Raw genomic sequence first — 25385 nt, 5'->3', positions numbered from 1 at the left:
ATTTTACGTGTAATAAAAATTCTGTATCTCGTCCGGCCCGTTCACTTACATGGGAATGTGGCAGCCAGCCACTAGAGGGCAGCGGACTCACGGAGGCTTCACTTTTCAGTCGTGTCGTCCAGTCCACTTATATATATACACACACACACACACACACACGGTCTCTGGTTACTAAGTAATGCATTGCTAAGTAACGCGTTACTAACATCACTGGTGACGTCACAATTAAAGTGACTATAAAAGGAGCGGCCACTGTTTAAAACGACATCAATTAATTATGTCGTTAATTAATTATGTCATTAATTGACGACGTTTTTGATCACTTTGATCATGCTTTCTTCAATATACCTAATGAATTGGACCATGTTTGGACCAATTGGACTACTGATGAGCGTAAGTTCAAGTTCCTTTGAGATGGTACCTTAATTCCTAGCTCCTCGGTTACATTTGAACTATTTATATTAGGTCTAATTACAACTCAGGTTGTTGCAAAATAGAAAGTGTAAATGATTTATCCAAAATTATCATTATCCAATATCGTGAAGTGGGCTGACATTATTCTCATGCACCGAGTGACTGACGCATGGACAGTAGAGGGTTTCTGCGTGATAGATTTGGTAAAAGTACAAACCTTTCTGTTCCTCAGCTAAGAAGTGCTCCCCAGGAAACTGCCCAGGACACAGCCCAGGCTCCACGGGACGCCGCCAAGGCTGCCCAGGACGCTGCCCAGGCTGCCCGGGACTCAGCCCAGGCTCCACAGGACGCCACTCAGGCTCCCCGGGACGCCGCCCAGGCTCCCCGGCATGCCAACCAGGCTCCCCGGCATGCCACCCCCGGCTCGCCGTGTCTCCGCCCATATTGCCGCTGCCCGTGATGCCGCTGACCATATCGCTGCCGCCTGTGACGCCATCCGTGACGTGGCCGCCCATATCGCCGCCGCACATGATGCCGCCGCCCGTCTTCGGAGAGAGCTGCCACTTAAATTGATGACTGGTCAAGGTCAAATGGTAAAGAAACGCTTAAGCACAATATTTCTTTATTCCGCTATCCTTAGTTAATTAGTTATTAATTTATTCTTAAATCAATTCGTCAAGTAGAATTTCAGATCAAGGAAGCTGTCTGATAAACTGTAAACAAGTGTGTACATAAAGGGAAACAATGTACTAAATTTATGTACAAATATATAATCTGTGACGCGCGGGCAGGGCGAAGGATGAGACACTGAATCCTTCCGTAACAAACGGTCACTTTTAAAAGCAGACACAGATTGCGCAATAGCGCACGAGGAACATCCAACCATATACACAGAAACGTGTAGACTTAGACAACGACGAGCACAGGACACTGCGCGAGCGCACATTAAATAGACAAACCACATTAACCCCATGTGATTACGAGACGATTCACAGGTGAGACGGATTAGCACATGACATAGCCATCACCACGGAATATCCACAGACGCAGACGATGCACGTAGACTACGTAAACACACGCCCAAAAGGGAGGGGCCGGGGTCCTCAACGTGACATAATCAACCGTTTACTATCACATTAGGACACAGTCACTCGCGAAGCTTCACCGGTTTCCTCCCTTTTTAGCATGTACACATAAACACTAATATGATTTTGAAAATGTCTAAATTGCTAATCATGAATGAGGCGTTAAAAGTTAGCTCCACAAGGTACATCAAATCTAAAATGTCTTGGGATAACATAGTTTACCAGCACTTGATTAATCAGTTGCATGTCTCCATTTTCTCTACTACAGACTAAAGGTGGGCCAGCAGATGAACTTCCTGGTGAGGACCCTGATGTGTCTACCCCGAGCAAGAAAAGCTCCAAGACAGAGGAAGCCCAAAGTACAGGGTTTTCAGGTGAGATTTAGTGTGGTAATATTTTACCAAAGACCTAATGTGTTAGTTATTCATTGCTCTCAGTATAATTTTCTATATTTGATAATTTTCTATAATTGATCAAATTAGATTTGGCATTTGATGAGGTGAATGGTGAAGATGCCAAAGCCAGAGGGAAAACATCATTCCCGATCGACGACTCCCTGGAGCTTGAGTTCAGAAAGCCAAGACACTGTCGTAAAAGGACTGGGTTTGAGCAACGTCGTGCCTTATGCAGGAGCTCGTCTGAGGAATCTTTGATCCAGCTGTGTTCTGCACATGCAGAGAGAGACTCCCTGGAGACACCAAGCCACGAGTCTTCACAATATTCAGAGAGCAGTGCCACCAAAGTCACATTGGCATGCACGTCCACAAGATCTGCTCTGAGTAGTGATGTACAGGCGGCGGAAGTGGGTCTCGAGTGTCTTAAGCTTGGATCCAAGGTATCTGTTTTATTCTTTAAAATGTCATCCATTTATTCCCAGTCACCCTGTTAGCTGTAGATTTTGCTCTTTTGAATGTTCAATCGTACATTTGTTATTGTCAGAATCATATGTTGAATGGTTGTCATCTAATTATCTCCTCTCTGTAAAGAAATGGACAAACGATCAGTGTTTTCACATGGAGGACGAGACAGCGGACATATTTATTCCAGATGGTACTTGTTAATATTTTACTGTTCTAACTTGTGCAACGTTGTAGTGTAAGCACGAGCTACTAACAGGTTTATCTGAGATGGTCTAAAGGAGTAAATAAGTAGGGGACCATTTTGTCATTCTTCAGACCCTATTTTAGTTGTGCAGCATGACATCTTGATAATAAGTCATATCGTTATCAAATCATTTTGAATCGCATCATATCGTGAACAGGAGTGATTTGTATCGCATCGTATCGACAAGGGGTTTCAGAGTATCGCAGTTATATCGTTTCGGTGACAGTGTATCGAGATGTGTATCGAATCTACCTTAGTGAAGATATACATCCTTAGCACACACACATACAAGCTACCTCCACCCCCGTGTTCCGACACCCCCACCAACACCAACCCTGCCTTTGCCCACAAAATCTCACTCTGCACCGAAATCAAAACGTCAGAGCCCTGGAGAGTGGTTAATTTCATATAGCTTCTGATCCATCATTACCAATGCCCTTGAATGAATGGACGAGTTTGGAAGTATAATACTGACTGAAATAGTGATTCAGTGACACAATGCTGCCATCTACAGGGCGGAATGGGTATAAAATATTGCGAGATAATAATGTCGTTAAAGGGCAGAATTTTGTTGACTTATTTACTTACTGACTGACCTCACTTTCATCCCACAGTAATCAAGCCTGCTACTATACCTCCATCTTCAGGTGCCTCATCCTCATTCTGAACTTCCTGTTTATTTTCTAGTACTGCACTACCTCCATTCTCATCCTCATCATCGACCTCACTCTCACTCTGCTGGGTTGTACCTATCACCTCATCTTCCTCATCACTACATGACACCTCATCCTCACTGTCATCTGGCATTGCCACTTGTACTGTACAGTCTTTTAGACTTGCCATAGAAAATTTGTGTATTCATCTCCTGCATTCAAATGTACAAATATATTCTATGTGAACTACAAATTATTCTAAATGTAATAGAAAAACAATTTCATGGAAAATACATGAAATTCATATAGATAATTAAATTTTTTCTACATGCACTCCTGCGCTAAATGTTCCAGCTGTTTCAAGTTAGAATTTGTACACACATGATTTCATTATAGTACAGGGCAACTTGCAAATTTTGTATTTTTCTGAGATATATTTGATTAAATCTAATTTAAAATGCTTGAAAATACATCTTCACTTACCAACAATGTTCCAATTTTAAAGACATAAAATTGGATGGGAATTGCTGAAAAAGACACTTTTCTGAGAGAGAAAAATGGTGCTGTGTGACGTGTGTGTGTGTGTGTGTGTGTGTGTGTGTGTGTGTGTGTGAGTGTGTGTGTGCTGAAAAAGGAAGCAAAATGGTCGCCTGTAGAGCATGTGACCAATTTTTAGCATTTTCATTGGTTAATATAGAGTCAGTTTTTTTGGACAAATTTTTCTTACCTTAAAAAAACTAAAATGTGCTTCATGTACACTTGCAATTCTTTATTTATGAAGGTGCTTAGAAATATCACTTATAATAGTGCTTTATATTATTGCTTTTATTTTATAGAACGTGGAAGAACAGTTTATCTCCACTGCCAAATTCAATGCATAGAAAAACAGTATGTGTGACTTTAACAAATATATTAGTTCTACGCTTTATTTTGATTCTTAATTAACTATTCATCTTTTTGTATGACATATAATGCATATACAGTCCATTTTAAGTTTTCTGTAGATGATTAACTTATTTACATTCAGAAAATAATGAAAACATACTAGCTCAATAGAACTCTATATAATCTAAATTTCATTTTGGATTTTTACATTAAATGAACCATACATAAAACACCCCCACTAAAATCCCCATAAAACATAACCAATATAAAACAATGTAATATCAAGTAAAATTTAGATGAATCAGATTTTTATTCACATTCCAGAGATTCATAAAAAGATCGAGCAGAAGTTGGTAAGTAGTCCAGCATTGTCATGAGGTCATGGTGCTTCTCATTCTTGATTGCCAATGAACTTTCAGACACTTGGATAGTGTCTGCTGAAAACTGGTGCTTGAGGCCTAGCTCCACGTTTTGATTTAGTGACTGCCCATGTCTTCCACCCTTCATACTGACTATGGCTCTGTCTGGTATGCACATTCCAAGATTACACACATAGAAACAGTTACATTATCAGATACCTGGGAGTTTGAACCACATCACTGAGGTGATCTTTAGTCCAGTGGTTCATTTAAGGACGGAGTCTGGTAGCAGCCTGAAATCATCACACTTTATCTCAATTACTTTAAATGGGTTTTGTGGTCTCGCTTGTTTGATCATCTCAGTAACATCAGAGGGTGTATAAAGTATAGACACTTTGAGTCTTCTTTCAAATACAGAGAACGCACGATCACATGGAAGAAAAGAATGACCTGAGACAATGAACTTCTGTTCAATTTGACTAAAGTAACGCTGTGATATGAGCAGTGACAATAAATTGAGCATCCTCCAGTTGTTGTTTTGGCCACAACACCTGTCACTATATATGACAAGCTTCGCGCTCCTTGGATATTGGCAGTTTAATAAAATTTGTCTGAACCCACTTATAAACACAGCTAGCAACTTCAATAGATCCTCTGTGAGCAACCCCCTCATTCCACACACACATGGTTGCTGGTTCTTCTGTCCCAAGTTCGTGGATGCACAAGTTATAATTTGCCAACTGCCTCTGGTAGTAGATGTTAGAATGGGTCAGATTGGGTGTGTAAATGACACCTTGTAAATCAATACATATTACATGGCAGTCACTCTTTAGTTTAGCCCACTCTGTATCAGTCTGAAGTTAGGTGTAGGCTTTCTCCGCTTTTCGATGGTGCAGCTCACTTTCAGTTAAGACTTTTTCCTTTCCTCTTCAGATGATACACTTGACAATTTCATGAAAAATGCATCACATTTTGAACATGTGTCACTTCTGGGCTGGCCAAATGTAAGGTTCTGCTGTTTGAAAATGTCACGATACAGCCAGAATTTAGCTGGAGACAAGGGGTTCTTCTCTTTATACAATTTGTACATACGAACTAAATTCAGATCAGGACTTAGATATTCCCTTTCAACGTCACCCCTCAGTCTCGAATAGTGGTTCTGCTGCCTTGGAAAAGACAATATGTGCTCACTGATGCTTTGTTTTACTGTAGACTGTATCCGATGTGGCCTAAAGGTGAATATGATACGCATGCATTAATTTTAGGATGATTTTAGAATTATAGCAAGGTGTAAATAATAACCTTGCAACTCAGTATACACACTGAAGCAGCAGAAAAACTGCACTGAAAAAAATAAAGCATTGGCTCAATGTAATAAAATTGAATTAATCAATCACACAAACTTTTTTTAATTGACTCAATCCAAAAAACTAAATTCATGACTAAATGAATTTAGTTTTTTAGATTGAGTCAATGAAAAAAAGTTTGTGCTGGTCCCGGATGAAGGGCTGAAATGTGTTTCTTACAGTTACATTTGCTGCACTTGATTGAAGCTTTACAGTCCTCGGCGATGTGAACTGTGGAAGAACAGCACCTGAAGCAGATTCCTTGATCCTTGAGGTAGCTCTTTCGCTCCTCTGATGGTTTTGCTCTGAAACCTCTACAACGTCTCAAAGGGTGAGCCTTTTTGTGCAGTAGGCACTGTTTCTCAACATGTTATCTTTGTAGTAGATGTGCATGTTGCACACTCATCCATTTGTGCTGCTCCTGTTTTATGAGTGGTGATGGACAACTTTGACAAAAGACAGTCATGTCTGACCTTGTGTGAAATGCACCAGAAGAAAGGTTGAAACTTGGATAATTTATTGCATCAGCTTCACAACAGACAAATTATGCGAAGACAGAAAATGGGGGAAAAATGACTTTGTGTAGGTTTTTATATTGAGACCCATAAGAAATCCATCTTTCCTGCAGATTGTGTGGTAACTTTTCAACAACTGGATTAACACCTCTTGATGTGTCCAAGTATGAAAGCCCTAACAAGTAGCCTTCTGATTTTGCAGACTCCAATTCAAGCAATAAATCTCCAAGCTCTCTGAGCTTTAGGGGATCTTTGTTGCTGAGTTTAGGGAAGTTTTCAATTTTGTCCAGAAGGGCCTTTTCAACAACTTCAGGGGATCTGTAGGTCTCTTCTAATCTCTCCCAAGCTTTCTTGAGGCCAATATCAGGATACCTAACATGCACAGCTTGGATTCTCTTCACATACTCAGCTGACCAATGTCCAAGCCACTTCATCAAAAGATCTAGTTCCTCACTTGGAGAGAGGTTCATACCTGCCTTGGCATTCAAGAAGGAAGTCTTCCAAGCCCAATAATTTTCTGGGCGATCGTCAAACCTGAGGAGCCCAGAACTTAACAGCTTACGACAAACAAGGAACTTGGCGATGTCACTTACTGCTGTGTTTTCATGTGGAGGAGGATGTGTTTGAAAAGCTGTATACGCTTGTGCAGGAGTATGATGATGTGTTAGAGAATGTGTTGTAGGTTGCTGATCCTCTTCTTTTTTCAGATCTTTGGGATATGATGTGGCCTCTTGAGCGGACCTTTTACCATAAAATGAGAGACTGGGCACATGGGATCTAGAGCCTGCCTGGACTTGATGAGCCTCATCTTCCTGTTTGACACATCTTTCTTGAGAAAGGGGTGAAGGAGGTGGGCACTGATGTACTTGTGTTTGAAAATGCTTCTGTACGTAACTGCTGGTGTGCTCTTTTGGATCTACTGCAGGTAAATTGATTGAGGTGTTCTTCTGACTTCAAAGTTGAGCTCTGCGAATACTTTTGCTTCAGCCAAAGCAGCAGCAACCTCGTTTTCTTGTTGTATCACCATCAAAGTACCCTCCATACGAACCTTTTCTAGTCTAACAGCTGTTTATTTGTCGATGAAACTGGTTCGTGCACGTGCTGCCTCTGCTCTTGCTTGAGCACCAGCCAGACTAGCTGCAGATCTTTTTGACCCCAAAGATGAGCTAGAGGTGACTGACCTCATCTCATGGGTTTGCTGTCCCTCTGTTTGTCTGCTTCCTCCATAATTATTGACTCATCCAAGGCTGATGTAATGTAGAACAATCGGCATAGACGAATGCTTCACCACTGATCCTGTGTTAGGTGCCGGCTTTGCAGTGTTTTTTCACTATTCTGTCCTTATTGCATGTAGCTTAACACAACTTGACAGATAGCTAAATAGCAGGGCTTGAATAGAGAAAAGTATTTCAGTGTCTTCAGTGTTTACTTTATCTAGATTCCCAATTTACTTGTGAAACTGCAAACAAACATCACACATCTTAATGCAATATACACTGACATTTGTAAAGCACCCTGCTCTGTATCCACACAGAACATGAAACAGAAAGGCAGTTAGTTAACTTTACTAACAGGTCACAAATATATGAAATAATCTACTAGTGCATATCTTAAAACATAATGCAAAAGGTTTTATTTACAAACAGTGAAAGATATGGCACAAAATGTGAGGATGGATAGATGTATGTAGATAAGTTACACCTGCTTCATCACATGTGCAGCTCAATCCAAGATGGCCACAATGACCTCTAATCCTCACCGTGTGACTAAACTAGCAAATCAGAATGAAGTGACAGAGCATTTGACGACATTAACAGTGCCACCTAGTGGCCGTAAAGGGGAAAAACAGAATATAAAAGAACAGTCAGAACAGTGATTTATTGTGAATGTTCACAGATGGGTGACAGTATTCGTTGTCTGTGATCACTACACAGAATGTGACGACCTCACAAAGCAAATGTTAAGGATTACACATCATATTAGGCTAATTTAGATGCAAATGAGGAAGATTTACACTTGTACAACTGTTCAGAGCTTGGGGGAACTCTCAGACTTCCTTTCTAATGTATCTTATTAAAAAAGGAAGTCAGTATTTATTCTGAAAATACACAGGAGTAATAGGATTAAAATAGAACTTGTATCATTCATTTGATCCAAATTAAGGTCAAGGTAATTATGTATTATAGAACATGTAGTTTGACAATTGTTTTAATAATTCACACCTTACGTTAATACTGTCCACATGAGAATGTCTGCAGGCCTAAAGTCATAGTGGAATGAGGGGTTTTTCATGGAAGACATACCAAGCAAATCTGTCAGAGCTGTCTTCATTGAAGCCTAGACTTCTGAAAAGTCTGTAGGATCGTTGGTTGTCTTCCTCGATGAAACAGAACACTGGGTAGCCCTCAGAATGGAGTTTCTTTGCCAGTGCGGAGACCACGGCTTTGGCGTAGCCTTTCTTTCTGTACTCAGGCAGTGTATACAGCAAACCCATCTCACAAGAGGAGAAGGTCAGTATCCACGACACCGGATGGCCGTCCGCGTCCAGCACGCAAGAAGAAGGGAAATTCACGATCATGTCCCTCACCATTCTTTTACTGAATCCTTCATCACCGAATTTCCAGGTGCTGTTCACAAGATCAATGTGAGACTCTGTGAGAGATGACGTCTGTACGGACAGCCTGCAGAGGGAGATAGTGAGTTACCGCACTGCGTTTTTACGTTTTTTTCAGGACCCAGGTCCGTTTGCACCGTGAGATCCATGTGTTTTGTCACATGTGAAAGCAAAACAGCGTTATAATGAGCCTTAAGCCCAAAACCAGCCCTGGGTGCAGACTCAATTCAGTACAAGTGTGAAAACACTAAAGGTAATCTGAAGTAGTACTGTACATTGAATCATTTGCACTCAATAAACCAGTTCTATACTGAGATGAAAGGCCTTACATTTTTATATGTCTGGCCCTGGGATTAAGTCACTTACCTGTCATTTGTAAGGTTCGAGAGATCGGGCAGTGTCATCAGACGGCAGACAGCCAGTCTTTTCTTGGGCACACCCTTGGCTGCTGCTACGGCTTTTAGCACCTCCTCATGGCACGTAGCAACACCTGAACAGGTAAAAATCACAAGGCTAAACTGAAGGAGAAAAGTAAAATCTCATAAATGCATTTATTTGCAACATATTTGGGTAAACTTGTACATTTTACATGATGGATTAGTTGTAAGCATTAAACACATTCAGAATACTTATACAGAAGTACTGTTTCCAGTCCAAAAAGTCTGTCTTTTCCAGAATGTTCCTGAGAGAAGCTTCATCTTTGTTAAAAACAAATACATCTTTGAAAAGGTCAGCAACCTATGTATAAGAAACATAAGGCAGCCATGAGACCGAGGACCAGTATCTACTTATCAGCACTGTGTGGCAGTATGTCATTCTTGGCATTCTCCATTAAGTTCTCCTGTTCCATACCTCCTGCACTTTCGGTTTGACGATCATCACACTGAAGTCTGGCCATTGGTCAACCATCACCTCCATAGGGTCAGCCTGCACTCGCCTCATCATGAAAACACATCCATACACCTAAAGACAAAAATGTACATGTATATACCATCACCATTGGACAATTTTAACAGTGGAACCCAGTGTATGAATCCAGTATAGTTACTCCGTCCTACTACTTCATACTCTACATGGACTAAAGTACTTAATCACTGAATGCTATTTCATTCAGTCATGTTGCCACAGATGTATAAAATCAGTCACTTGCCCTTACCAACTGCCTTTATAAACATTTCTGAAAGAATGAGTCATTCTAGAGCAGGGGTGACCAACCCGTCAGAGACCAAGAGCCACTTTTTTTACTGTGTTACGGCAAAGAGCCACATCATACATGGGCAAGGTAAATAGTTGACCGGGGGGGAGGATATGGGTGGTGTAATGGACAAAAAAGTATTATATCGCGATCGATCGATCGCCAGTAGTTGGCGAATTAGTAACTCGTGTGAGCGTGTGAAGACAGTCAAATACGTGTTTTCCACTACGCCAGTTTTAAAAGTATTAGCGGCTCGCTAGGCTTGTAAACAAACTGCGCACCACGAAGATGTAGCAGTGTGTCGCCCTCAGAGCAGATGAGGTAACCGGGCCACAGCACAGACCGTTTGTGCAGGTGAGAGCGCGGACCGGCTGGGGAGCCGCATGAAACCAGGCGAAGAGACGCATGCGGCTCGCGAGCCGCAGGTTGGCCACTCCTGTTCTATAGAGTGTGATACTGTAATAAGATGTCATCATTGTAAAAAGAAAGTTTGTGAAATTTCTTTCTCTGTAGACATTCCACTGTGGAGTGGTGGAGACGTGTTCTGGGTGGTAATGACTCACTCTCTTCTCTCTGGCAGTCTGATGCATGAGTCAGGTTGGACGAATGCCAGAAAAGTATGGAGTCAAATTAGGGTCTTTAATAGTGACGAAAAAAAAAATAATATTGCAAATATAAGATTAGCATTTTGCATTTTACATTCCTAATTTGTTTCTGCAATACTTTCCCTCTTTTGCGTTTCTTTCTTTTCTTTGCGTTTCACATTTTATGTTGCTGCTTTTTTTTTGCAATACTTTCTCCCTTTTGCGTTTCTTTCTTTTGTTTGCGCGTCACTGCTTTTCTTTGTGTCTCGCATTTTACGTTCATAATTTTTTTTGCGCTTCTCTCTTTTCTTTGCTCCGGTTTTACCCTCTGTGTGGGGGCCGGGAAAGAGGCGTGGCCAAGAGCGAAAGGCGTGCTGTGAACGTTCAGCGTCATCAGTTGAACCGACACACAGCGCGGCAATTTGGTTACTGGTATCATGGCAGACGGTCGCCCAGCTGGACCACAGGTATATGCGTGCAGACATAGACATCAGGTGCTAAAGCACCACCAACTCTGCCCTTTATCAACGAGTGCCCTTTTAAAACTTCGTTTAAAAAATATATATTATTATTATTATTATTATTAACATTTTACTGAGGTCGGTTTGAAATGATCTTTTGAAAACCTGAGCGAACAAAAACAATGCCCTGAAATGCGCCACCACCTCGCACACACCCGAACTCTCTGCACTGCAGCAGCAGTTCAGCGAGTGGAAGGAAGCTGAACTGACGCTGAACGTTCACAGCACGCCTTTCGCTCTTGGCCACGCCTCTTTCCCGGCCCCCACACAGAGGGTAAAACCGGAGCAAAGAAAAGAGAGAAGCGCAAAAAAAAATTATGAACGTAAAATGCGAGACGCAAAGAAAAGCAGTGACGCGCAAAGAAAAGAAAGAAACGCAAAAGGGAGAAAGTATTGCAAAAAAAAGCAGCAACATAAAATGTGAAATGCAAAGAAAAGAAAGAAATGCAAAAGAGGGAAAGTATTGCAGAAACAAATTAGGAACGTAAAATGCTAATCTTATATTTGCGATATTATTTTTTTTTTCGTCACCATTAAAGACCCTAATTTGACTCCATAGAAAAGTACCTGCCTGACAGCATTTTGCAAAGTGTAAATCTTGGTGGAGGTGAGATAATACTATAGGAGAAGTGGAGGAGAGATAATACTATAGGAGGAGTGATGGAGAGATAATAAACTACAGGAGTGGAGGAGAGATAATACTATAGGAGGAGTGATGAAGAAATAATATACTACAGGAGTGGAGGAGAGATAATACTATAGGGTTGCAGTTTTTCAGGGATTGCCTTCTAGTGAAGGAAAATCTTAATGCTTCAGCATTCCAAGACATTTTGGATTTCCAACTTGGCACCCTTACACTCCCAGGGTTTCCTACCATTGCTGGGTAGAACCACCTTTTATGTGCTTTAAATCAGTTGGGGTAAGTTTCAGCTTTCCAGCTTTGTTGGGGAGTGACTTTTGCCCATTTTCCCTGGCAGATTTGTTCCTTGTTATTCAGTTTATTTAGGCAATACTTGTGAACTGTAATTATCACATAATGTGAGATTCTCAATTGATTACACATTATACAATCTGGACTTTGAGTTGGCCATTACTGTGTAGCTTTGACATTTCTCCTGGCATTATTGTCATTACTGAAATGTGTAGTTTCTCTAAAACATTTTAAAACCAGACCAATACAGGTTATCTTACATTTCTTCTTGTATTTTACACCATCAATTTGTCTGAGATACAGACTTGTCTGGGCTTATGGCTGCATGTCAGTTTTCATTTTCAGATAATGATCTATCTACAAAGCGAGATTTATTGAAAGGAATTCCATATACGTGGTCGTAAGGGCAGGCATGGGCCATATCGGAAGGGCAAACAGTAGTGATGTCAAACTTGAAACGCAGAATCGAACTGAATCAATTCATTTGAATCACGGTGTTCCGTAACACTGTTTCAAAGTCCATATCAAAAGGGCAAAGTCACTCACTGTTCCAAAAAACGGGTCTCGTTACGTCATGCAGTTTCGAGACGTTTCAAATCTTTTTGCGTGTTTTAGTCCGCACTTAAGTTCAAGCAGCTGGTCTGACATCAGAATGTTTACTGATTACTTACCTTTCAATGTAAAATTAATAATGTCAGCTATATCAATCCACTGACAGTGTATCATAATGAATAGGGGTGACCTGCAATAGTCGCTGATTCGACTATAGTCGACTATACCCCCTAGTCGACTATGAACGTCATAGTCGAATGTACCATTCTAACTGCATGGAGGTGCCCACTGATGCAGCTAAGCATTAGTTGTTACATGAAATCTCTTTGTTTTCGTTATATATAGTCTTTTGTCAAATAAAATCATCCTAATTTCTGTTAATAAATATTTTAAAATGATGTTTGCGCATTAACAATAGGCATCTTCCTTACTACACATTAATAAATCACACCCTGCAGTTGCACAATCTAAACGAGCGGAACTGAACACGCCACAGAATACGCAGCATCTACCAAGATTAATGGCTACTAAAAAACTTCAAAAGTTTGAAAAAGATAAAGATGAATCAAACAAAGTAAAGTGCAAGTTATGTCATCAACGTCTTTCATTTCGCACGACAACAACCAACATGGCATACCATTTAAAACGCGTAAGGCGAAAAAAATAAACAGTTCAGTGGTTTGTCGTTTCGGTCTTGTCATCTCGTCTCGTCGCGGTGCGTCTTGGCAAGTAGCCTATAAACATTTTTTGTTGTTTGCTTTTAAACCCCGTTACTTGAACCTTTCCTTATATTTTTTGCTGTTGTGTGTCAATGTTTTTATATTTTCAGGCAGGCATATTTTATTTTAAATATTTTTGACATTTTTGTGTCTGACAGTTCAATATGCGCAATGCGCACTGACGGTTAATGTTCTCTAACGTTTCATAAAAAATAAGTAAGTGAATAAATAAAAGCTGAATAAAGCCAACCTTATGTATGTATTCATTTATCTGAGTGTTTTAGGTTTTTACTTTGAAGAGGAAAAAAGTCCTGAATGAGAACGGGATCCCGTTTAAGATGCTCTAAATAAAAAACCCGATTCGACTATTAGTCGACTAAAGGGAAAAGCTGACGAATCAGATTCGACTATGAAAATCCTTAGTTGAATACACCCCTAATAATGAATGAATAAAGGCTACTTTTATTGTACTTTTATTGCTGGACGCAGGACATGCTCACGGCGTGCTGGAACAGCAGTCAAACACAACTTGACAGGACAAGCTCACGGCGTGTTTCGCTAACAACAATTATCACGTTAAACACTCCACACAGATCACATTAAAGACCAGCAACAAACGATACAAACACACACACTATATACATGTAGCCTAACAAGCACCGCGTGAAACATATTAATCTAACGAAACAAGTGTACAAACACACACCCAGCCACACCCACGGATGTACATATAAAGACATGGACTACATTAACACACGCCCAAAGGGAGGGGTTCGGGGCTGTAGCGTGACAGAGCCCCCCACCAAGGGCACTACCCACACACACACACACACACACACACACACACACACACACACACACACACACACACACACACACGTGTGTGTGTGTGTGTGTGTGTGTGTGTGTGTGTGTGTGTGTGTGTGTGTGGCAAGTGTAAATTGTTAGCGGAGGGGAGGTGTAAATGGACACAAATTAAGTATTATATCACGATCGATCGCCAAGTATAAACACCTCTGCCGAGCAGAGCGTTGGAGCGATTTCGATTGGAGGATCGTGCTCTATTTTTTATTATTAATTTTTTTGCTGATGCTGGTCCAGCGCATTGACCGTATATATATAATGGACGGTACGTCACCGTTGACTCCCATTGTGAGTTTTTGAAGCCACCAAGATCTTGAAAATTGGAGCCAGAGCATGCGCATTAGAACCGGTAGGCAGGACAGTATCTCCGCCAGAGACTGTATCTCCGCCCTGACATTCGTTAGGATACGCCCACCAGTATAGAAACTTTTGACGTTTTACAAAATAAACAAAGGTAAAAGGCTTTAATACTGCTCTCGAGAGTTTTGCTGTCGAGAGTTTTGATGTTGAGCGCGTTCACGTTTGAGCGTCTGGTATTAGATGTCAACCAACGCAGCTATTAACTGTCAATCACCTTATCGCCACACCCCTTTAAATAACTCTTAATAACTTCTATAAAATCTGTTTATCGTAGAGAAAACCACTGGGAGAGATACTAACGCAATGGGGTGTTATAGAATTGACAAAATATAATTGCTCAAAAAACTTACTTTACGTGTAATAAAAATTCAAAGTTTCTCCGACACCTGCTATAGAGCCTTTGAATATTAAAATCATTGTAGAAATTAAGCTCAGATGTGACCAGTAATGGAGCGCAAGTAAAAGAAGGACGCGATCACACCAGTTTCATTGAACATGTAGGATTTAATGAATAAAGTGCACCAACGCAAAACCCGTGACATAATACAAATAAAGTTTGAAGACCAGTAGGCTAGGCCTATTATTTTGATATAATCAAATGACGATGGAGTGTTGGGGTTATCGAACAGAGTTGATCAAATCAGAGTTAATCCAACTAAATGACTCCCGCAAAGATGTAATTAAACTCTGCCCACGAATTTCTCTTGGCGAAAGATGTACACGGTGAAGCATACTGGTAGCGATAGCTAGCTAGCTCTCCATAATTAGACAATGAGGGTTAAAAGCAACGCCTGATTATATCAAAACAATACCGGTCTTCAAACTTTATTTGGATTTGCATTGGTGCACATTAAATCCTACATGTTCAATGAGACCGGTGCAATCGCGTCCTACATTTACTTGCGCTCCATTAGCCTACTGGTCGCATCTGAGCTTAATTTCTACAATGGAGGTGTTTATACTTGGCGATCGATCGCGATACAATACTTAATTTGTGTCCATTTACACCTCCCCTCCGCTAACAATTTACACTCGCCACACATATATATATATGTGTGTGATGTACAAATGATGCAATACGTGCAATAAAGAAAAAAAAACATTAAAGTACTGTTCCAGAATAACAAGTGAGAAGTATTTTAAACTTTGATTTAAAAATTTCTAAATTCATGGCTCTTCTAATGTTTTTATTCAGCTACTTTTGTGTAAGAGCGGCATATGTTTAAAGAGCTTCTCCGTGCAGTTTCCGCCTTCTTTTGGCAGATCTGTTAAGATGATTGGCTGCAGTAAAAAATGATTGACAGATAACTCTGTCTGATAATTGGCTTAATAAAAATTGATTGACAACGAAATTCTAGTATCTGATTGGCTGCAGTCGAAAATTATTGACACATGCTCCGCCCTTTACCCACGCCCACCGGGGCTCCGGCCTGCAGCATTACCCTTCTCAAAACCCGAGCAAAGAAAAGAGAGAAGCGCGAAAAAAAAAATGCACGTAAAATGCGACGCAAAGAAAAGCAGTGTGACGCGCAAACAAAAGAAACAAACGCAAAAGGGAGAAAATATTGCAAAAAAGCAACAACATAAAATGTGAGACGCGAAGAAATGCAGTGTGACGTGCAAACAAAAGAAAGAAACGCAAAAGAGGGAAAGAATTGCAGAAACAAAATAGGAATGTAAAATGCAAAATGCTAATCTTATATTTGCATAAACTTTTCCTCGTCACCATTAAAGACCTTAATTTGACCCCATACAACTCTACAACTTTATCTCAAATTTCCTGAGAATATTTGTTGGTCTTAATTTTTATAGCTTTCCTTCCATGTCATAGTATCAGGTACTTCAGTTGAACTAAAAGGATCTTTTGTCCAGGGAGAAATACTTCCTAAAGGTTTCACAAGTAGAGGCCCATTATAAGACAACTGTTCTACAGGAACTCCTACAGTACAGGAGTTGAATGCAAACAACCCTTTTTATACCTATATTCTAAAACTGAATGACTGAATTACAACTATTACGAATTACGACAGTATCTTGAAAAATAAGACAATTTCATGTATTTCTTTTCCGTCAGTTACACACCTGCTGAGATTTAGGAAGGTACTGTCTAAGAGTCTTCTCTGCTCTCTTCAGCTCTTCCTTGGTCAGCGTCTCCATTCCTCTACAAAACATTTACAGTTCGAGCCTCCACGACGTTGAAGTTGGTTACTTATTCGCAGCTGCAGGTTCGTTTGGCTATTTATTCGCCAGCTGAAGTTGGTTCCTTATTCAAAAAGGACACGACACCTACTCCAACCCGGTCTCATTCCCCATGCGTATGAAATCGTACGCAAAACTATGCACTGAAATGCGTACTCGTGTGTACGCAGGTTGCTATAACCTACAGCAGGGGTGGCCAACCCGTCAAGAGCCACTTATCTTACTGTGTTACGGCAAAGAGCCACATCATACATGGGCGAGTGTAGATTGTTAACCGGGGGGGGGGGGGGCGAGTGTAAATCATTAGCTGTGAAGACAGTCAAATGCGTGTTTTCCACTACTCCGGTTTTAAAAGTATTAGCGGCTCGCTAGGCTTGTAAACAAACCGCGCACCACGAACATGTAGCGGTGTGTCGCCCCGTTTGTGCAGGTGAGCCCGCGGACCGGCTGGGGAGCCGCATGAAACCAGGCAAAGAGCCGCATGCGACTCGCCAGCCGCGGGTTGGCCACCCCTGACCTATGGTTGCAGGTTAAAACAGAAACATTTGATTTTCTATTTTCACAGATGCGGCAGTGGGCACTGGTTTAATGATGCCTAAAAAGATATTTGAGAGAAACTGCCCACAATGTTCAAAACCTGGAGTTATGGAATTTTCTTCCTTCTGGATGTGTCCTAATATGACATCTTTTTTGATAAAGTTAATGATAAACTGTTATGTAGTGACAGCTAACAGTGAGTGAACTGGGACTGAACACAACAAGTGCACAGTGATAATGAAGTGATGTTGTTCTATGAGATATTTGATGTGATCGTTTCATATAGCTAGGCGCAATTCTTAAAATAATTTCAGCACCCTTACCATCTTGTTAAAAATGCCCTAAACAACTGTGCGTAAGCCCTTTTATGATCTGTAACGATTATTGCAGTATTAGATTCTGTGATTGGACCTTGTGCTTTGTATTAGCCAATTAAAAGTTATTGTTGTAGAGGCATATTCAGTGTAGCTAAAATTTTCAAGTTGTTGATTTTCTTCTGGGTGTGTAAATGAAACCAAGAAACATATTTCCCAAGCAATCCTAATCTGAATCTTTTAATTGGCACATGCTGCTACAGTCCATATTACACAATAAACCGAGAATGATAGGAAAACTAGTGCTGTTAGTTCACATTATTGTTTATATTTTAAAAACTCATTTAATACCAAATCAAAATCAAATCAAATATATTTGTATAGTGCTTTTCACAACACATGTTGTCACAAAGCGCTTTACAGGATTTGGTTAACAATACTATGGGTCCAAATCCCTAATGAGCAAGCCAAAGGCGACAGTGGCGAGGAAAAACTCCCTATGATGGTGGGGAATAGGAAGACACCTTGGGAGGACCAAGACTCAAAAGGGAACCTATCCTCCATTGGGCGGCCCGTTAACACACAAATTACACAAAAACAAATTATACAGACGAATACACAAGTCACAAACAAATCACACAATCAGGCTAAGTGCTAACTAGAATGAAAGTTCTGGGTGTTGATATTGTCAATGTAAATGTCTTGTGATGAACGCCAGGTTTTCATTCCGTGTCGGAGTGATGATACTGGTATTGTAGGCTCCAACTGCAGTTACTCCCCAAGTGAACCTCGGAGAAGAAAGATATGTGATGTGGTAAATATGTAACAGATTATTCAAAGGCCAAACTAAACAGATAAGTCTTTAGTCGAGTTTTAAACATTGAGACTGTGTCTGAGTCCCGAATAAAAGCAGGAAGATTATTCCACAGTTGTGGAGCTTTAAAAGAAAAGGCTCTTTCACCTGCTGTGATCTTTTTATCCTAGGAACAGTTAATAACCCTGCGTCCTGCGAACGAAGTGAACGTGCTTGGTTGTAATGATCAATAAGTTCAAGATACTCTGGAGCTAAGCCATGCAGTGTTTTATATGTTAATAAAAGTATTTTACAGTCAATACGGAATCTAACTGGCAGCCAGTGTAATGACGATAGTACGGGACTAATGTGATCAATTTTTTAGTTTTCGTTAAAACTCGAGCTGCTGAGTTCTGAACCTGCTGGAGTTTGTTTATCGATTTACCAGAACACCTAGCTAGAAGACTATTGCAATAATCTAGGCGAGAGGATATGAATGCATGGATTCGTTTTTCCGCATCACTAGTATTTAATATGTTTCTAATTGTATTAAATATGTTTTCTAATAGTATTCAATATGTTTCTAATCATATGAATGGCGATAATGCGGCACCAGTACTGCCAATTTAGCGACTTTGTCGCTGTATTTAGCCAGTATTCCGTTAAATTACAATTCATGCACGGCATAAACAAGCAAGAAGAATATTTGCAAGAATAATAATATTGATAATTAATTATTTATTATAACTGATAGCTGATAATACACAAGTAAAAAAAGTACAAGCATTGAATGTGATAATTTATTAACCTTTTTAATACAGAAAACGGTATAAAATGTTAATGAATGTTTAGTTTTGCTTCTTAAATGCCGGCACTATAAGGTAAGTAAAGTAAGTGACCCCTCTAACAGACTTACAGGTCCCAGTCTAGGATTTTTGGAATTTGTGTGCATGGTCAGTGGTGACACAGGGTGAACGAAATGACCTTAAACGACCAGTCACAAGTGCTGCTGCTCAGTCTGAAAAACACTCCACCTCCTTTTTGATCTTTGAGAAGTTAACATATAGTTCTTTATGGTCATCTCTATTGGAAATGTGGAAATGCAACATTTTGGTTTAGATTTTCACAAACATGACACCCATCTTGGAACAATAAACACTATTACACTGAAAACTGTAATTCCATGCCCATATTGTGCACTTTTAATTTTATAAATCTTGGACATTTTTGCATAATTTGTGAACTTGTGTACAGCTGTAAATCATTCATTAGCAAACGTAAGAGTATTAGTCTAGACACACATTCTAGAAACCCAACATTCTGAACAGTTCCATCCTGAAATCCAACACCTTTTCAGCAGTCTTTTAATATTTCGCCAAGCTGCTACACAAACCTTATTACTGTCAGCAATTCCGTGTTTAATGTTACAAAAACATGTTTTAAACAGTGACCGTCGGACCTAGTATTAGGAAATGCATTTTTTTTTACTCGTAGTATCTGCTGACATGAAAACAAATACTGTCAATCTAATCCGTTGAAAATAGACTTAAGTATGCATGTACGAAGATTAAATTTAGTTAAACAGTTAAAAAAAGAAAGATGATTATATGGACAAGACCCAACTAATCTGTGCTGGATCATACATGAGCTCTATTTGCAGGTGTTCCTGATCAGCTTGATAGTTTGAGTCCAAGGCTGATCATAGACGACGAGTTCACACTGTTTGGGCTTGAAAGAAGACACATACAATGCAGTCAATGCACAAAGACATCAGCAATACAAACAGGGATTATAAAATGCATAAATTAAAGGGTTTTGTGCAGTTTACCTGTGCGAGGGTGGACCTGTTCTTGACATCACACTCCTCATTGCTGCTCTTTCTGCAGTTCGTCCGGACCATCTCAACAGTGAAGATGTAGTTCCTGCCAGAGACAACCTAAAATCATGGAAAGTGGGGTCACACAGAGAAAACAAACAAGCAGAACCACACCACTACCCTGACTGATGTTGCAGAACCACTACCCTGACTGATGTTGCAGAACCACTACCCTGACTGATGTTGCAGAACCACTACCCTGACTGATGTTGCAGAACCACTACCCTGACTGATGTTGCAGAACCACTACCCTGACTGATGTTGCAGAACCACTACCCTGACTGATGTTGCAGAACCACTACCCTGACTGATGTTGCAGAACCACTACCCTGACTGATGTTGCAGAACCACTACCCTGACTGATGTTGCAGAACCACTACCCTGACTGATGTTGCAGAACCACTACCCTGACTGATGTTGCAGAACCACTACCCTGACTGATGTTGCAGAACCACTACCCTGACTGATGTTGCAGAACCACTACCCTGACTCGTGAAGCACAACCACTACCCTGACTCGTGAAGCACAACCACTACCCTGACTGATGTTGCAGAACCACTACCCTGACTGATGTTGCAGAACCACTACCCTGACTGATGTTGCAGAACCACTACCCTGACTGATGTTGCAGAACCACTACCCTGACTGATGTTGCAGAACCACTACCCTGACTGATGTTGCAGAACCACTACCCTGACTGATGTTGCAGAACCACTACCCTGACTGATGTTGCAGAACCACTACCCTGACTGATGTTGCAGAACCACTACCCTGACTGATGTTGCAGAACCACTACCCTGACTGATGTTGCAGAACCACTACCCTGACTGATGTTGCAGAACTACTACCCTGACTGATGTTGCAGACACAGAACCACTACCCTGACTGATGTTGCAGAACCACTACCCTGGCTCGTGAAGCACAACCACTACCCTGACTGATGTTGCAGACACAGAACCACTACCCTGACTCTTGAGTGACACAGAACCACTACCCTGACTCGTGAGTGACACAGAACCACTTTTACACTTTTTAACATATATTTTGTACATTTATATAAATTTATATCCATAGCAGCTCAAACAGAATCTGGTGGACCAACACTACTTGAGGATTTTGATTTTAATAAAACCTCCTAGTCTAAGTTTGAAATTCAACAAAGACACCCCTCATAATAAAAGAACAATGCAAACATTTCCAGCCACGTTTCAATTACTAGTTAACACCAGAGCTGGAGTGGCTAATCGGGAGATTCGGGAGGATTCGCGATGGGCCGGCTCATGTCAGTCTCTAGTTTGGGCTGATTGGGAGGGAAAAATATTTTTGGGCCGGATTTGGGCATGAAACTCCCGGGCTGAAAAAGTGTCCCACTCCGGCCCTGGTTAACACTATAATCTACACAAGACCACAGGGGTACACAGCGCCATCTATGAAAACACTGCACCATTGTTTTTGCAACAGGACCTCCAAACTCATCGAAAAACTATGCAGACGTTTCTCCACTCCCAACATTTAGTTATGTAAATGACTGGAATCACGCTAGTGCCTGCAGCCGACTTTCTGCAGAGTTGTCTATCCACAGAAAAGAAGTCCTTATGTACCTATAGTGACTGCAATCATGATAAACTGATATTGGTTAAATAAAGATGAGGACTGAAAAAAATGCCCAAAAGCCATCAACATATTTTAAACGTAAACTTGAGCATAAATTCACTCAAAAATAATAATTGAATCTTCTCCTGCAGTAAAGGTCCCTACTGTCTCCTGTTCAGTGCCGCTGTTTCTCCAGCTATGTTCAAGTGCGGTGCAGTTTTTTAAGGTCGTCTCAGCACGCTAAGCTCCCAGGTTGGTGTTACCTGCGTCTGGACCCGGACCAGGTGCAGAACCTTACTCAGGTACAGGTCGTTGGTGGCTCGGTTGTGCTGCGCCTCTGCGAAGTTCAGAGCGTTTTGGACCGCTGGATCGTTACGGTCTGCGTCCATCGGGCCTCCGGGGATGCCAGCGTTCCCCACAGCCAGGAACAAGGCCAGGATTGGCGCGACAACCCCTAAAAACATGATTATTTACCTTCGATCTAAGTGTTCAGGTATTAAAACAACACTGTAAAATATCAAGAACGAAAAGCGCAGAACGACGACAACAAAATGTTGCTGTGGTGTGGTGCGGTGGTTATATAAACACAAAAGCGAACTACGTTGGGACATGTCGCCCAATCGCTTGAGCCGAGGTGGAACGCGATTGGCTGTTCTAGCTGTACGTCTCAAGTGATCCAATAGGATTTCTGCGCTTAGAGCTGGAAAGAAGGGGGCGTGTGCGAAAAATAAAATAATTCGCTTGCGCGTGCGATATGTACTCGAAATGTCAAAACGAAAGTTGAAACGAAAACATTCAGTTATATAAGAAAAGGTTGTCAGTCGTCCGTGAAGCGCAGAAGCTTCTCAAATCGATGCATTGAAATCATGGGTGTGATCCAGTCACAGCAGTGACTCAGAAGCTTCACCTCCTGGTTTATTCACTCTTAATCCACAGAGAGAATAAGACTCCTGTCACGTAAACGTGCAGTGAACCGTCAATAATGTTGTTCAGTGACTTTTTAGTAACCTTGGATTTAACATGCAAAATGGCAGAAACAGAAAACGTTATGAGGAAAATGTTCCAACAAGTAATACAAAATTGCAGCAAAAGACGTGTTGGTCTGCATTGAATACAATGAGAGTGAACTCATTGTCATATGAAGGTCATTAGTGGTTATTGTGTCAACGTTATTTCATAGTAGTGGATATATGAACATGGAAGTAAAATAAAAATTATGTTATAACATTGCTATGGACTAAGTTTGTATTATTGCTTGTTTCAAGGACAAAACTTCTCATCCCCAGAGAATCACTATTGCTATTGCTTGTAAGCATGGACGCAATTTTGATTTCAAAAGTGGGGAGGGACATGGATTCGTCGCTATTTAAATATTTGGTTTTAACCGTAAAAACTGGGGGGGACCAAAACCGGCTTTTGAAAAAGTGGGGGGGACATGTCCCCCCCCCCCCCCCAAATTACGTCCGTGCTTGTAAGCACATCAGGTTTGCTTTAGATATTACCAGCATTTTCACATTAAATTATTAGACCAAGTGACATTAAATTTTTCTTTTCCTCTCTCTTCGCTAATATAAAATCCAGCCACTTCTGTCTAAAAATAAAACTCTGACATAGACAGCATGAAATTCTCCAAGAAGTTTCAGTGAAATCCCCCTTCATCCTGGGCAGTGTCCACAGGACTTATAAGCCAAGCCACATTTGTGGGAGGCTCAAACCAAATCACTCGCAAAATGACAAAATTATATCCTTAGACAAGCCCATTTCCCCTTTCCTAAGTTGGAGAGCGACACCAGTATATACATCCCCCTTTATTTGCAATGGTTTGTTCTTATGTCCCTCATGGTATAGTTTATAAAGTACATATCTGAGGGAAATAGAGTAGAGAGGATTGAAAGGGATCAGTAAATAAATACAAACAGAACTAGTATAAGCTCACACAAGGTTCCTTGTGAACACAACAACCTTGTGAACATTGAATAACACTCAGTACTCAGAGTCACCCAAACTACTGTATGTAAACAGTAAATGTGTCCAGAGTCCATAAGTTGAATAAAGGTGTGTTAAACAAAAAAGTGCACGATTTAACTGTTACTGAAAATTATGTTCCTCAGCCCGCAGTGTTTATAAAGGAAAACTAAATGTGTCTCTTATATGAAAACCAACCTTTACACACACATAATACACAGACACCACCGATATAATAACCTTCTGTAAAGGAATTCATTAAGAAGGCTTTGACAAGTCCTCACTTAAAGAGAAATGAACAATGATTTTTTATTTAATTCAGTCTTGAAGTATAAGCCCACACAATCTTTCTTGCAAGAAAAAACAGTAATCAGTAATCAACAGTAATCAGTATTCAACAGTAATCTAGACTGCTGATTCTCTCTTTATGCTTAGGTGGAGTGTCAGCATAAGATTGTCAAACAAGACTTAACTGCTGAACTGGAAAAAGAGAAAAACTGAACAAACTTCTTCCTTCAAGTACATTTCAGTGGAAAATAATATAGCTCCATGTAATCAAAGGTTGTACATATCTGAGCAAACATGGCAATGAATCATCAATGCTGTACCTTGGGAATGTCTAAAATCACACAAGGCCCACATATTTGATCCCACAGTTTGTGTTACAGTGTCTTTTCAAACTATTCTTTGACCTGTATTTCTCAAGATTGCTGGTGCATCCTCTCAAACACATGATATCACATGATATCACACACACACACACACACACACACACACACACACACACACACACACACACACACACACACACACACCTCCCTTAATCATTCATCTGTTTTAACAGAGAAGTATAGATAGCGCTATAGCCCCCCCATATAGCGTCTCCTTATTTATCGGCAGCTTTACTATTGAGAAGATAAAGTCTAAACAGTCCACTGTAGAGGAAGTGTAAGCCATGGTGGCTGGGAAGAGAGAGAATCACAAAAGGTAGTGGACAGAGGTGAAGATGCAGCATGCAAACATCAGTTACCATAACAACAGTGGTAAATTTCCAGGGATGTATGTGCATCAAGTGGTCCCAGTGCACACTGTACTGTGCAAAATGACATAGGGTACAAAGGCTTAGCAGACTCTTTCATGGACAAGTGATTGGCCATGAAATGAAGCTCTTTTTGCTGCTCTACCCAGTGGCATTGACTTCATGGTTACAGCAAAGGACCAGATGGCCAAGGCAAAGACCACAGCCAACTGCATTATCATGGTGGCGTAGCCATGTGGAAGTCACTTCCTGGGGGGCTGATAAATCAGATGTGGTCCGTTACTGTTGCACATTATTTTTTTTCTGACTTTGAATGAGAAGTTCAAAAAGGAAAAACGGTAAACATTCTTTACAATTCAGAATTTGCA

General features: G+C 40.7%; 2 protein-coding genes and 1 long non-coding RNA gene across 3 annotated transcripts; 1 reads left to right on the top strand and 2 right to left on the bottom strand.

The window, feature by feature from the left end:
* Positions 1-2019: 2019 nt before the first annotated feature.
* On the top strand, positions 2020-3478 carry LOC143477144 (uncharacterized). The gene is made up of 3 exons (XR_013121490.1): positions 2020-2334; positions 2486-2549; positions 3218-3478. It is a non-coding gene; the product is annotated as an uncharacterized LOC143477144 (long non-coding RNA).
* A 4478-nt stretch (positions 3479-7956) lies between these two features.
* Positions 7957-17101, bottom strand: LOC143477040 (glycine N-acyltransferase-like). Its single transcript, XM_076975491.1, has 5 exons — positions 16784-17101; positions 9828-9938; positions 9605-9713; positions 9342-9465; positions 7957-9042 (listed from the first exon to the last, which is right to left on the bottom strand). Exons 1-5 carry the CDS (start codon positions 16871-16873, stop codon positions 8628-8630), a joined length of 849 nt encoding a protein of 282 aa, XP_076831606.1. The 5' UTR covers positions 16874-17101; the 3' UTR covers positions 7957-8627.
* A 2617-nt stretch (positions 17102-19718) lies between these two features.
* cst3 (cystatin C (amyloid angiopathy and cerebral hemorrhage)) lies at positions 19719-22604 on the bottom strand. The gene is made up of 3 exons (XM_076974616.1): positions 22277-22604; positions 20373-20480; positions 19719-20272 (listed from the first exon to the last, which is right to left on the bottom strand). Exons 1-3 carry the CDS (start codon positions 22475-22477, stop codon positions 20195-20197), a joined length of 387 nt encoding a protein of 128 aa, XP_076830731.1. The 5' UTR covers positions 22478-22604; the 3' UTR covers positions 19719-20194.
* Between the last annotated feature and the right edge of the window lie 2781 nt (positions 22605-25385).

This window comes from Brachyhypopomus gauderio, chromosome 15 (assembly GCF_052324685.1).
Source record: "Brachyhypopomus gauderio isolate BG-103 chromosome 15, BGAUD_0.2, whole genome shotgun sequence".
NCBI classification, from domain to species: domain Eukaryota; kingdom Metazoa; phylum Chordata; class Actinopteri; order Gymnotiformes; family Hypopomidae; genus Brachyhypopomus; species Brachyhypopomus gauderio.
Note: the sequence above shows the minus strand (reverse complement) of the source record. Positions and strands in the feature narration are given on the sequence as shown.